Source organism: Cladophialophora psammophila (genome assembly GCF_000585535.1).
Source record: "Cladophialophora psammophila CBS 110553 chromosome Unknown aczJe-supercont1.3, whole genome shotgun sequence".
Taxonomy (NCBI): Eukaryota; Fungi; Ascomycota; class Eurotiomycetes; order Chaetothyriales; family Herpotrichiellaceae; genus Cladophialophora; species Cladophialophora psammophila.
The window spans coordinates 1,970,395-1,984,425 of record NW_006912924.1 but is presented as its reverse complement, the minus strand read 5'-3'; the positions used below and the strand labels follow the sequence as shown (position 1 = coordinate 1,984,425).

Genomic DNA, 14,031 nt, shown 5'->3' with positions numbered 1-14,031 from the left:
AGCCCTGCACATTGAGTGGGCGGCTGCATATTTCTTCGATCGACGTCAACCTGCAGCAAGGTCCTGTGCTCCGCAATTGGCCCCCTTACTCCACACCAATCTACACAGCCATCTTCCCTTTGCCTCTGCATGCGCGGCCGCCTTCGGGGCTCACAGGCCTACATTTCTTCAATTGGATACGATTCTACCTGCTGATAGATTTTCCTTCAATATCAGCAGCAACCTTGGCTCATCAGACGTTCGCTGAAACTATGGCGTCGGTTACAAGTCTCGATCAAGACATGCGCAAACTGCGCCTTGAGCGATATACCCCCGGCGCTGCAAATGAAGTGAGAAACTGGATCGAAAGCACTCTGGGCGAGAGATTGTCGTCAGGCGACCTGATGGATGCCCTGCGAGACGGGGTAGCTCTTTGCAAGTATGCGATACTTGTAACCGGCACGGCTGCGCTGCTGACTTGAACATCAGGCTTGTCAATCTCGCCGTGTCCCCCGGCATCAAATATAAACAGTCAAACATGCCCTTCGTGCAGATGGAGAATATCTCCCACTTCCTCCGCGCTTGCGAGATTCCGCCGTTGAGTTTGCCTTCTCATGATCGCTTCCTCACCGTCGACCTCTACGACTCCAAAGACCCTGCACAAGTCTTACAATGCATTGCTGCCTTCAGTCGCAGAGCGAGCCAACTCAATCCTTCTGCGTTCCCTGCAACCCTAGGAGCAAAGAGCAAATCGGCCATGAGTCCACAGGGAACAGGCTCAAGCGGACCGAGATCTCCCGCTTACACCACTACCACAACTTCGCGACCGCGAGAGTCGAGCAATGCAAATGCTGACAGTCCCTCCATCACATTCAATCCCCTCAATAAGGCCGCCTATTCCGGACGTGTTAGCCCAACTAAGAACATCCTAAGTCGGGGAGGGCTGGCTTCCGGCGGCGCGGTTAGCAGCTGGAGCAACAAGACTGACGAGACCAAGACCGCACCCGCGTGGAATATTCATCAATACGGGTACATGGGAGGAGCAAGTCAAGGTAACCAAGGGGTTGCTTTCGGCGCACGGAGACAAATCACCTCTCCTGCGCCCAACGTCCCCAGCCTTGCAGAGAAGGAGAAGCGTCTCAGAGAAGATGCCGAGAGAAAGCGACTTGAGGCAGAAGATTTTGAACGGCAGCAGCGCGCTCAACAGGCTGCAGAAGAAGAACAAGCACGCCTAGAAGAAGAGCGCAGATGGGCGCATGAAACTCAGCAATTGAGAGAACAAGAGGCCGCTGCGCAGCGAGACCTTGAGCGACAACGTCTACAAGAGGAAGAACGTGTCCGTCGTGAAGAACAGCGTCGCAAAGAGTTGGCTTATGAACGTGACCGGGAGCGAGAAGCCCAAGATAATGCAGACCGAGAAGCCCGCATGACCCAGGCACGAAGTCGACAACGCACCGTCAGTGATGCTCGTCTCAACGGACAATTTCTCAGTCAATACCAAGCAGAACAGGCGAGAAGTTCTACCGCCTCGCCCCATCTGTCAAAGCCCATCGCTGAGCAAGAGTCAGCTGAAAGTAGACGCATTGCAGAGCTAGAGCTGCAACTGGAGGAGATGAAGGCCCAACAGAGACAAAGCCAATCCGCGCGACCTGTGCCCGAGCCCGAACCCCCAGCTCCTGCGTTACCAAGCAGAACACAAGTTGGCCAAACAAGCCATGAGGACGACTGGGCAGCATCAGAGCGCGACTACTTGCAGCAACAATGGCAGAAAGCCCAGGATGATCAACTCCCTCCCAAACCACCGCGTCCTGAACCTACACCGTCAACATCTTCTCGTCCGTTGCCAGACCCTGCGACCTATCAGCCCGGCACGAATCGCACCGACCGTTACCTTGCCTCAAACGCCGCTCCTTATCAACCAAATGTTGCGTCCCACCGGCCCCAAGACTTTTCTACCACCACCGAAGTGGACCTTGAAAATCAACGCCGTATCCAATCCCAACAGCGCACGAAAGCGGGTGGCTGGGCCTCGAAATCCCTCCTCGAGCGGGAAATGGAGCGTGAGCGAGAACGACAGAGAGAATGGGAAGAGGCACAGAAGGATACCGCTTCAAGGGCTAGAGATATAAAAGAGGGGAGTGGACCCGGTCAGACCTGGGATGTCCATCAGTACGGCTTTATGGGTGGTGATAGCCAGAATCGCGGGGGTCCGGGGCTGGGAGTAGGAGGCGCGAGACGGCAGATTATTGGCCCAAGACCGCCGCCCTAGCGACATGTTGTGCTATGCTGGACGGGCCATCTATCTGCAGGAGAGAGTGATGGTGGGTTGTGGCAAACAGGTCAGGGGGCTAGAGAGGTCTGAGAAAGAACGCGGTCTCCGACTGTAGCATAGTGAGCGTTACGAGATATGTGCGATGAGCAATGCAAGGCCCTTGTCTTTCTGACAAAGACAGCAGAATCACCCTACGTACGTTCCTGATATTCGGCGCGGCGAGCCTTGTGTCCTTTTCTCTTCGGCTTCTCCTGCGCCAGACCTTCTATCAGTCTGCTAATCCTCTCCCCGCTTTCAACCAACCACTCCCACGCGACGCCCTCGTCTCTTTGTCTACTCTTACCACCGCCCTTCTCTGCCAAATCCGTGACACGCCCGAGCCTCCTTTGCACCCCGTCCCTGGCAGCCTGAGCCAAGCTATCCTTCCTCTCCAGTTCTCCAACCTGCGCGAGACACCTGGCTAAACTCTCCAATAAGATACTCACCCTCGCGTTGGCGTCGACGCTATTTTTTGACGCGGCAAAGGGGAGATATTCTTGTTCAAGCTTTTCCTGGGAGAGTAAGACGCGGCTGCGGGCGCTGGGAGCCGAGGTCTCGAGCATGCGTTGAAGGAGGGCTTCGCACAAAATCGCCAAAGATGGTTCGAATGGGTTTGACGGGGTAGGAAGGACGACCTGGGCGAAGACAGGGAGAGGAAGAGGCCGAACGAATTCCACAAAAAGGGTATAGAGATCTTCCAGGTCGGGGAAGGTTGTAGGGGAGGTAGACATCAAGGTTTGATGCGCGGATACGTGCGTGAGCAGTCTTAATAGCCGCAGACGCAGAGAGAGGCAAGAGGGGTCGCCAAGGGTCGTTGATAGCGAGGAAGAGGAGTCCTCACCGTCCGTGGTATACGCACTGCGTAGGCTCCCAGCGCTGCCCTTTGGTGTTATTCCCCTTGATGACGGTGTTCGTGTCCGTGTCCGAATGCGCTTGGGATGTCGTCCACTGGCTCCGGTGCCACTACTTGCCACATCATCTTCATCGTCGCTATCAGACATATCAAAGTCGTCCTGACCAAAATAGTCACCGTAGATATCCTTATCGATATCGACATCGACTTGACGCTTCTTTATTTTCCCATCTTGCTGCTCCGGTTCCTTTAGTTCATGGGGGAATATTTCACGAAATTCCCGAAGTGAGCTCCGGCTCCCACCCGCAAAAATGGCTCGCAAGATCCGTCTAGCGCGTGCATGTCCACCAGCCGAAAGTTCGATATATTGCCAGAGCAAGGACTCATCAGCAGACGTGCTTTCTGAAGTATTTCGCACATGCCAATCATTTTCTAGCACATCGATCAGGAACTCAAGGAGAAGTTGATAATGATTCCATCGCACAGCATAAATACCAGGGAGACAAGCACAATTGAATGCCCAACCTACGAGCTGCCAGAAGTCTTCAGCGCGTCTCCAAAGGCTCTGCGAGCGGGCGTATGTGGTATTAAGATCATTTTCGCCGGATGGATTATCTCCTCCTCCCCCATCATCCTCGCCGTCGTCCAGACGATGCTCACTGTGACGCGTGAATCTGAAGTCAAATTTACGGAAGGCAAATGCAGTGGTGAAGTCGGCATTGACAGGTCCGACGAGGGTGTGGACCAGTCTGAGTAATTGAAGAGCGGCATTCGCCTGATCCCACTTCTCGCGTGAGTTGGTTCTGGATGTTGTTGTAGGGTGGACCGTTAGTGTGGCAGTAAGAGCGAGCTGAGACGGCGGTGGAATCGTCACTGGCCCCAAATGAGAGATAGCTGACGCACTGTTGCCGGATATGGATAGGAGAAAACTGAATGCTTGGGTGAAGAGGCCTTCTTCGAGGTAGGTCTGTACATGTTGTGCTAGCTCAAAAGGAAGTTCCTTTGCTGGCCGATTTTGTGTCTTTCCCTGTGTTGCTGAGACTCCTCTGGATATGAATCGGGTTGGAGGCGAGGACAGCAGAGACGAAGAGAGAGCAAGCGCCATAGCTGGGTAGACACTTTGGTAAAGGAGTTGTCTATTGCTGCATACGTACTGGGACTCTCAGGCGTGGCTACTGATGGGCGTAGGTTCTTCTCTAACCTTGCGCTGCTATACGTAGCCTTGTTCGCGTTAATTAAGGGTCAGCACGGCGTTTCCAAAATAGAAGGTTAACCGGGGTGTTTGCTTGGACTGCGCTCGTGCGACAGGGTTATTTCAGTTTCTGCTCCTCAGTTTATCACCCCCCAGCACACTACCGCGCCAAAGTTTCCCAGGAGCCTTCGAAAGGTTTGAGACACATTTTGTGAATTTCCTCATCCTCGACCCGAGCATGAAGGCGTTCCTCAACACACCCTCATCTGCTCACAATGCGAACCGATATCGGTCGAGCATGTCTACACCATTTCAAACCGCGCAATATGACACGAACCCAGCAGAAAGACATTTCTTTGAATCGTATATTCTGCCGCATTATCCGAGCCTCACCCGCAGCTCCTCCTCCGCTTCCTTGCACATTTCATCCACATCCACGTTTGCAATAAGTCCATTCCGTTCATTGATCTCTCTTTCGATCTTTGCAAAATCTCTACCTATGCCATCAGCGCGCCATTCATAGCAATCTCCAATCCACCGACTACTCTGAACGAGCCACTGCCCTCGCTCTTTGCGCCGAGCATTGAACGTCGCGAATACTGCCTCTAGATCTGATGGTGACTGGACGCGCTCATCGGAGAGCAGAGAGGCCAGGACGGCTGAGTCCTCGATGCAGAAGCCTGCTCCGGCACCGTGATGAGGAGATGTCGCGTGTGCCGCGTCTCCAGATATGCATATGCGACCTTTGTGAAAAGTAGGTACGGGGTGGTCCCCCAGGTCAAAGATTGCCCACTTCCAAACTTGTCAGTATTATTCGATTCTGCTCTTCCAGTGCTACTGCGACTTACCACGTCTAAATCAGGCTTCGTCAAGTTTAGCAGTCGGATCACGTTTGAGCCATATCCGCTATAGTCTCTCAAAGCGTCTTCTCTTTTCGCCGGTCTCGTCAGTTGCTGGGAATCTGGCCAATCATCTGGACTCGTCCTGAAGGCGACGATATTTAGTGTGTTGCCGTGATTGACTGGAAACGTCAAAACATGCCCATTAGGACCCATCTGTCGTGTCCAGGATGTCAGCACGGAATTGAGGCGGACCGATCGAATAACCTCAAAGGCTGCAAATAGTAGACTCACATGCATGCAAGCATTCATGGCCAGCTCTTCACCAACGGCGTCGATAGCATCCTCCATCCTTGCTAGCCCTCGATAAGCATACTTGTGAGTATAGCTCGGTTGCGCACTGGGATGGTCTTTTCCGACTATGATTTGCCTAACCCGAGACTTGATACCATCACACCCGACCACAGCATCTGCTTCGGCGGTTGATCCATCCACGAACTTCATGACCAGTCTTCCATTCACATTTTCAGAGATACCGGCGAGCTTCTTCCCAAACCGGGCAATATCCCTCGGGATTAGCTTGACAATCTCATCCAAATAATGCGCGCGATGGACTCCATTCTGGCCCAAAGAATTTTTAATCGTGAACGCAATGTCCTGCCTCTCTTGTCCTGGATTTGGCCCCGCATAACCGTCGAGATAGTCGAACCAGACATACTTTTTCTCCGGCCACACATTGCGGGTGCAGACTTTTTCAAACGCCTTGTACACGCCCTCGTGGCAGACTTTCATAGCGTGTACTGCATTGGGGGAGAAGGAAACACCTGCGCCGATCTCGCCGAACTGAGGCGCTTGCTCGTATATTGTGACGGGGATGTGGCGGTGATGAAGCGCTATAGCGAGGGTCACACCTGCGATACCACCTCCAATGATGGCTATCTCGAAGTCTCTGCTTTTGAACATTTTTCTTGCTATGCCTTGCGGTGTTTTTACCTGATCGGTGATCATCGAAAGGCATTGAGCAGGGGGCATAATTCTTTGTGCATTTATATATGTTGAGAACGCTGTCGACGCGAATCTCAACCCTCAATATTATAAGGACCTGCCCTCTGTACTCGGTCCAGAGACACGGGTTGGAGGGCCGAAATGCTTCCGCGAGGCTGAGATATGTACCCGATTCCTATTGTACTGGATGGAAGATACAGGCGTCGCTGCGTACAACAATCCTACGACAACAAACTCCGCAAGTGTCATTCGTCGTTTGCAGCTTCACACATAATTACATCGACGGACTCCGCATTCGCCCAGCCAGAATTTGGAACGTTTCCGGTCCCATTTCCGATGGCTCCATCGGGAACCTCTCAGCGGCGCTCGCTGTTGTGGCTATCAGGGCGATTCCGAAGCAACAGGCTTGGATGTTCGGAATCTTTTCCTTCCGCGCTGATTTGCTTTTCTCGAGACCACAGTCTTGGATTGTACATACGAAGCCTTCTCTCACCCTTGATCTTCCACTCATTCCCGCGACACCGACGGCCAAATATCGTACAATTGAAGAGGCGCCGGATTTATTTCATACGCGCGATTCAGGCAGGTGCCACTAGCTTTCGCCTTCAAGCGCCTAGATCAAAGGAAGGACTTTCAGTCGAAGCAATGGCCTAGTTTGAGATTCACGGCTATCCCAACATCAACGAGTTGATTACGGATTCAATAGGTCTTTCCTCCATGTTGCGACAATCTTGACATGGTCGTCTTTGTTCCTCACCAGCTCTTCCAAACCTTTCTCTGCCAAATCCTCAACAGGGAGCCTCCTCGTAATCAGAGCCTCAGCTCCAGCGAATTTGCCCGCCACAAAATCCTCCACCACCTCCCGATAATCATTATCATTATTTCCCATGGAGAACTTGATGGTTAGCTCCCGGTAGAAAGCAAACTGCATCGGCACCTTGAACGGCTGCTTCCATCCGGCGATGTTGAGGTAGGTTCCCTTCAGTCTCAAGCTTTCCATGCCTGCTAGCATGCCCCCCTCTGCGCCGGCACAGTCAAACACAATGTCGACCCCTCTCCCTCCGGTCCTCGCTCTACAGATCTCTGCCACATTGGACGCCTGCGGATCCAAAAGATCCTCGGGCCCAGCCAGTCCGAGCCTTCGAATCACCTCACTCCTCTTGGCCGTTGGCTCTGAGACCAACACCCTCCCACTGAGACCGGTGCCCACCCCTTTCGCCCGCAGATTTAGCAGGACCGCCAATCCTACGGGCCCAACCCCAAGCACAAGCACGTTCAACCCTGCAAAGTCCGTAATCCCGCTCGCAGAAAGAGCATGGCGCCCTACGGTTAAGGGTTGACAAAGGACAACGCTATTCAGATCAACGCTCCCGTCATCAGGAAGAACATGACACATCCTCGTCTCAACGTTGACTTTCTCACTGAAGCCCGCACCACCGCCGCCGCCGCCGTTGAGGCCAATATATCCCCAATTTGCACACATATTATCACACCCACTTGTGCACGCTGTACATTTCCGACAGACAATCCGCGGATCGACCATTATGGGCGTCCCAAGTTTGAGGGGGCCGTCGGCAGGATACCCTGAGGCCAGCGCGGAGACACGGCCACAGAATTCATGACCGAAGGTGACAGGAAGATGGTCTTTGGTTATGCCGTGGGGTTGGTCGGGTGTGTTTATTGTGAAAGGGCCAGACGTATATTCATGGAGATCAGTACCACAGATGCCACCCCAATAGACGTCGATCGTCACCTAGGTCGATTAGCGGTGTCAATGGGTAGGTAGAAGAAGCGTTCGTAAAAGATCTGCCTGAGTTTGACTTACTTGGTTGGGCCCCGGTGGCGGCGGATCGGGAACTGTCTCAATCCTGATGTCGCGCTTGCCATAGTAACGAGCCGCTTTCATCTTTCCTACCTTGGTGACTCGTGTTGATGGAACACGAAGATCTGCGTTGCTGGTTGTCACTATGCCGGACATGTATAACAAGATCCATGGTCAACCATAGCCTCGGACAGGGTCTGTCTGCTCGGCATCTTGTGAGAACTTTCTGGCCTGACTCGGCTATCCATATTGAGGACTTGTGTACAATAGGCAGGCTCATGACCCAGCCATTATTCCCTACGGTTTGACAGATGTGCGGGGTTGGCGAATTGCAATTGGAGCAAGACTCGAAGAACAACTTCTGCGTCGAACTGATCTGCCTGGAGCAGATGCTGGAACATTATCGATCCTTCACCGCGGATGAGAATTGGCAGGGTCAGTAGAAAAGCGGACGACGCCATTACAAATTTCTTCTTTGGTTCTTATGCAGAAGCACATCTTTGTATCTGTTCGTCCTCATCGGAGGTCGCGAAAGGTAAATGCGCACGTGCTAAACACATGCACACCGGTCAATGTCTGACATTTTGCAATCTAGACTGCGGTGAGGACAACTCCTTGTATTTAAACCCCTTGCCCGCATGTTGGTCTGATGGTAATAACCTAAAGGAGCATGCATGAAGGTAGGGTGACGCCAGCTAAGTATATGCTATGCCTCAAGGCTTGCAGGATTCATCTTCTAAGTTTGCAGGACGTCTTGAATTTCACTTACCTGGCTCGATCCGCCAGTTCCGGCATCTGACGAATGGTCATCAGACGGGCAGATTCTCGGCAGTCGGTATCCGAATAACGATCGTACGACCTTTGCTTGACGCAGGCACAAATGAGAGCACTGGAATTCGCCAATGCACGATTCGATTGAGCGCAACATGCTCCGATGGAGCTACCTCACGCCACTCTGTAAACAAATGATCGACGTTGGCTGATTGCTGCGTCGGAGTCCCTATTGATATTTCACAAGGTATAATGATCCGCTATAAAGAGCCCAGAGGCGGCTGGAGGTCTTTGTGGGCGATCGCCATATCCCTCGAGCAAAAGCAAAAATGAAGATCCTGGCACAAGAGGAAGAGCAGGATTACTACGCCCATGTCCGCAATTCTGGGGTAGCTGCTGGCGTTGGTGGTTTCCTACTCGGCATCGCAGCTACAGCGGCCCTACGTCGATATTCCGCACCCTTTAGGCATCTCTCTCCGGCTGTGCGATCTACTCTTGTTATATACCCTACCATTTTTGCTATCAGCTACGGGACCAACCACGGGAGCCACGCGTTCGAGTCTCGGGTACACCCAGAAACCAAACAATATTTCGAGGAAAGACGAGAACTATTTGAAAGGAGCCATATCGGCGAGAGTAGGAAAGAGCTGTCACGGGAATGGCTATATGAACACAAAATTCCCGTTTTGGGAACCACTTGGGCGCTGTCGATGCTAGGCAGTCTGCGGCTATTTGGCCGGGATCCTTTGGAGACAGGCGTGAGAAAACTTGTTCAGGCTCGCGTGCTGGCCCAAGCGACGACATTGTCCGCGCTGCTTCTATTGGCACTGATCGAAGCCGACGACATGAAACACGGAAAGGGGAAGTACCAGAAGGTGATCGTGGTGGATACCAGTGATCCTGAACACCGCAAGCGTTTGGATGAGCAGCTGGGTCTTGAATTACACCCGACACCTGTGACGTTAAAAGGCGGGTAACCAGCCTATTTATGCGTCAAAACAGAAGACTAACCGATTCCTTGTGTAGAAATTGTCGAAGGAGCCGAAGTCCCGGAGAAGGAGAAGCATAAGTCATGAAGGTGAGAACCTCAAGGCGTATGAGGTTAATTGTAGTGACTGTGCAACAAGGGGAATGATGCAGCTTTGGGTTTTATAAGGCCTTGCACTTTCTGGACCTGGTCAACCAGGAGATAATTGTGCCTCATATCCGAGGATGTGAGGATGATGACCACGTGAAAAATTTCAAACATCAAATTTCATTGTTAGGAGCAGATTCGGCCGGATGAAAACACGCTCTGGAATTTGTATATCTAGGTTACTGCTACAGAGATCGAAGATGGAAATTAGAAGGTGTTTTGTGTTTTTGTTCCTGCCTCGGTCCGCACAAACCAAAATTTTCGACTCACCTCAATTTTTTCTCACTTCTGTAGTGACAAGGGGAAAAAAATGGCTCTCCCTGAAGGGAGGCTGCACTCTCCTGACCCAGAATCGAACTAGGGACCTTTCGGTAACAATTACTCAATTACAGCCGAACGTGATGAACCAACTACACCATCAGGAGTTCAAGCGAACTTGATGGTTGATTTTGCGGGACTTTACATTATCAATCACGAATTTATGGCTATTTCGGGAAGGCCGGATTGGCTCCGCGAGGACCCCTTGTCGCCGAGCGATCCACCTTTGCAATGCCTACCAAGTACCCAGTACGAGGTACTGTGTGCGTATGTAGCCGGCAAGATTCCTTCTGAAGAGCCAGGGCGGTCGTGCAAACGCACGACAAGACTTAATTCTTACTGCGTTTATGGACAATCTAACTCGCTCAGCGAAGAAGCGTACGAGTGATGCATCGCGAGCCTTATGGGCTCGCTGCTCGAGGTCGGTCGTCATCCTTGCTCTTCCGCTGCTACCAAGCGCCAATATCAAATCTGACGGCTACTGGCAGATGACCGTGGACTTCTATTGAGCAGGCTACCCCTCGATCTCCTCCATGCAGAGCTGCAGAGACGACAAGATGCGCCCGCGAGGCCGGCATGCGGAACGGTGGGAAGACGTGGTACCTACAACACCAGTATCCACGTCTTTGCCCTCTTCCTCATCCTAGCATTGAGCACACTCGGTGCGTCCAGATAGCAGCTCCCTCGAACATGACCGTTGATGTTGACATACGCACAGCATGCTCCTTTCCTATCATCGCTCGCCGCTTTCCCAAACTCCCCATTCCGCACCGCTTTCTCTTCCTCTCCAGGCATTTCGGTACAGGTGTCCTCATCGCAACGGCATTCATCCATCTCCTCCCTACCGCATTTATATCCATGACCGATCCTTGTCTGCCGGACTTCTGGACACAGACATACCCGCAAATGCCCGGGCTTATTGCCATGTTGTCGGTATTCATGGTAGTGGGCATTGAAATGTTCTTTGCAAGCAAAGGGGCCGGACACAGTCACGCGGCTGAGTGGGAAAAGATTGCCCGAGAACAGTCCACAGGAGAAGGAGGATCGTCTACTTATGGCAATGGACATATTCCATTAGATCGCCTGCAAGTGCCAACAACGCCGTATACAGATGCATCACCGATACCTCGCGACTCGGCGTCCAGCGACTCGGATTTGGACCTGGACGACCTCGATCCCGCCACCGACGAATCCGCAACATTGAGTAACCCGCACAGGCGCAAAATCTCCCAGCATGAAAACAACTTTCATGGTCACTCTTCCAAAGATGACGAGAACCCCCAACGTCTCTTTCTCCAGTGCCTGCTCCTTGAAGCCGGCATCCTCTTCCACAGCATCTTCATCGGCATGGCCGTCTCCGTTGCGCAAGGCACGCAATTCGCTGTCCTGCTTATCGCCATTTGCTTCCATCAGACCTTTGAAGGATTTGCGCTCGGCTCGCGCATTGCGGCACTCATACCTGCGCTGTTCGACGCTTCTTCGCCCAAACCCTGGCTAATGGCTCTCGCGTATGGCGCGACAACACCCATTGGCCAGGCAATGGGAATCGTCTTGCACTCTTTGTATGACCCTGCGAGCAAGGTGGGACTGTTGATGGTCGGTATCACGAATGCCATCTCCAGTGGTCTTTTGCTTTTTGCTGGGCTGGTGCAATTGATCGCAGAGGACTTCCTTAGTGAAAAGAGCTATGAGGTTTTGAAGGGCAAACGAAGGATCGAAGCATGTCTCGCTGTGGGCTTGGGAGGGCTATTGATGGCGATAGTGGGAGCATTTGCCTGATCACCGTGGTGATCGATATAATTGAGCGACAGCAAATGAACTCACATATACTTGATAGATCAATTTACATCTTGGGAAAATCAGTTTTTCCTTCCCGACTGAACGACCGGGCGTGGCTGCTGCTGTCCGAATCTAGAAACAGAGGCCCCGTACGAGGTACATAGCGAGATAGGTAGGTTCGACAAGGCGAGAAGGGCACGGTTCGAGGCTGGTGAGGCTTCCCTGGCTTCCCCAACATATTGGAAGCCCTGGAACGTGCGTCATCCTGCAGCCACGACTCGCGACCCAGACAACGCTCGGCTCACCTGATGAGGAACCCAAAACATTCCTCTCACCTGATAGCTATTGCAGCAATATCTTTTGATCATCGCCTTCAGTCTCTCTCAATTCCGAGCACATTTCTCCCCAAGAGCAGAGTTGAGACTCCGTACTCGGTACCTCCTGGACAGTCGGCCATCCTTGTGTCTCTGCAACATTCCAGAAATCACATCCTCCTAAGCTAGCCGCAGTGATGGCCTACGTTCCAGGTCTCACGCTCCCTGCGTCCGTCTTCTCCAATGCCCCCATCTCGATTCTTCTCCCCGTCGGACTGGGCTTGGGATCCGGTCTCGTCTCCCAACCCGGAAAACTAATTCCTAAGAGGTTCTCAGACCAGGCTGCGACAGAGCGAGGAAAGTTCAGGAGCGCGCAAGACCAGTACAAGGCTCTGAAGCATCCTCCCTTCAGACCACCGCCTTGGGTCTTCGCTCCAGCTTGGTCTTCCCTTTATTTGATCATGGGCTACGCCGCTCATCGTGTCTGGACGATCGGTATGGCAAGCCCGAATCCCCAGACAGTGGAAAATGCAAGAAGAGGGGCCACATTATACACGATACAACTGGGCTTGAATCTCATCTGGATGCCTCTATTCTTCGGCCTAGGCAGACCGATTGAAGCCATGCTCGACGTGGTCACCCTGACCGGCACTGTGGGTTACATGACCTATGTGTGGCACAAGGTCGACGAGACAGCCGCGTATTTGATGACGCCATATCTTGCCTGGCTGGGATTCGCAACATATTTGACAGCCGGGACCGGCCATCTCAACGGATGGACGATCAAGCAAGAAGCTGAAAATCAGCAAGAGACTGAAAAGAAGGAGTCATAATGAGAATCGTGTCTTCACATCGCGAGAAGATTTTGGGGGATATCTCTGGGCTCTTTCATGACATGGCATCTATGTGGAGGTGGTCTCTTTTTGAGACAAGTAAATCGGCCTGATATCGTACTCTTCGTGAGCAGGACACACCGTCAACGTGTCCGCAATTCAATGACCCCACAATATTTATGAAATGATGCTATATATAAGAATCGGCTTTTGCGCACTACATACATGATCCGGCGATCTCGGCGTAGGTTCCAACATTCCGAGCATCGGCTTTGAAATTGGCCATTTGTTTCTTTGGCCCGCTAACACTTCAGGTATTAGGCAACACGCCTGACTCAACTGTGGCGTTATATCGAGCCTCTCGCATTAGAGTGACTGCTCTTCAGGTTTGCATATACAGAACATGTTGTCTGACGTTCTCGAGCTTCATAAACGCATTCCTCTTTGGCTTCTGTACTCATGCCCTTTCACCTAGCATTCTGTGCCCTTCGCGGTGGTTGACCAATGGTAAGATGGCTTTCCAATGCAGTCCCTGCCTACACCCGTCTTCACACTATCCGAACATTGTTGCCGGATGTGTTGGGAAATATATCCATGCTAGTGAAAGAAAATTCATATGTCCTCCCCCAGAGGGTGGATCCGCGCTCTATGACACGAATTCGCCAGTCACGTTATGTACATGCTGGTCAAATCTGCAAATGGCAAACACGATCGCGTTCACCACTCTGGGTATTGTCAACGCCGACGGAGGCATTGCGGCTGTGAGGAAAGAGAGGTTGTACCATTGATTGACATTGCCTTGGACAGCATCTAATGCTCAAATGTAGACATCAAATGGGTTTACTTCTGTATTTCACAGCTAATTATTTTATGCAGCTGA

At 52.2% G+C, this 14,031-nt stretch overlaps 7 protein-coding genes across 7 annotated transcripts; 4 read left to right on the top strand and 3 right to left on the bottom strand.

Moving 5' to 3' along the window:
- Positions 1 to 251: 251 nt before the first annotated feature.
- On the top strand, positions 252 to 2,248 carry A1O5_02901 (uncharacterized protein; the record flags this gene model as incomplete). Its single annotated transcript, XM_007743514.1, has 2 exons — positions 252 to 418; positions 469 to 2,248. The coding sequence occupies 2 exons, from the start codon at positions 252 to 254 to the stop codon at positions 2,246 to 2,248; spliced, it is 1,947 nt and encodes a 648-aa protein (XP_007741704.1).
- Positions 2,249 to 2,442: 194 nt separating this feature from the next.
- Positions 2,443 to 4,248, bottom strand: A1O5_02900 (uncharacterized protein; the record flags this gene model as incomplete). The annotated part of the gene is made up of 1 exon (XM_007743513.1): positions 2,443 to 4,248. The coding sequence occupies one exon, from the start codon at positions 4,246 to 4,248 to the stop codon at positions 2,443 to 2,445; it is 1,806 nt and encodes a 601-aa protein (XP_007741703.1).
- A 465-nt stretch (positions 4,249 to 4,713) lies between these two features.
- On the bottom strand, positions 4,714 to 6,137 carry A1O5_02899 (salicylate hydroxylase; the record flags this gene model as incomplete). Its single annotated transcript, XM_007743512.1, has 3 exons — positions 4,714 to 5,127; positions 5,184 to 5,390; positions 5,469 to 6,137. The coding sequence occupies 3 exons, from the start codon at positions 6,135 to 6,137 to the stop codon at positions 4,714 to 4,716; spliced, it is 1,290 nt and encodes a 429-aa protein (XP_007741702.1).
- Positions 6,138 to 6,870: 733 nt separating this feature from the next.
- Positions 6,871 to 8,085, bottom strand: A1O5_02898 (uncharacterized protein; the record flags this gene model as incomplete). The annotated part of the gene is made up of 2 exons (XM_007743511.1): positions 6,871 to 7,932; positions 8,005 to 8,085. The coding sequence occupies 2 exons, from the start codon at positions 8,083 to 8,085 to the stop codon at positions 6,871 to 6,873; spliced, it is 1,143 nt and encodes a 380-aa protein (XP_007741701.1).
- A 1,016-nt stretch (positions 8,086 to 9,101) lies between these two features.
- Positions 9,102 to 9,749, top strand: A1O5_02897 (uncharacterized protein; the record flags this gene model as incomplete). Its single annotated transcript, XM_007743510.1, has 1 exon — positions 9,102 to 9,749. The coding sequence occupies one exon, from the start codon at positions 9,102 to 9,104 to the stop codon at positions 9,747 to 9,749; it is 648 nt and encodes a 215-aa protein (XP_007741700.1).
- A 1,166-nt stretch (positions 9,750 to 10,915) lies between these two features.
- A1O5_02895 (uncharacterized protein) lies at positions 10,916 to 12,004 on the top strand (the record flags this gene model as incomplete). Its single annotated transcript, XM_007743509.1, has 1 exon — positions 10,916 to 12,004. One exon carries the CDS (start codon positions 10,916 to 10,918, stop codon positions 12,002 to 12,004), a length of 1,089 nt encoding a protein of 362 aa, XP_007741699.1.
- Positions 12,005 to 12,515: 511 nt separating this feature from the next.
- Positions 12,516 to 13,151, top strand: A1O5_02894 (uncharacterized protein; the record flags this gene model as incomplete). The annotated part of the gene is made up of 1 exon (XM_007743508.1): positions 12,516 to 13,151. One exon carries the CDS (start codon positions 12,516 to 12,518, stop codon positions 13,149 to 13,151), a length of 636 nt encoding a protein of 211 aa, XP_007741698.1.
- Between the last annotated feature and the right edge of the window lie 880 nt (positions 13,152 to 14,031).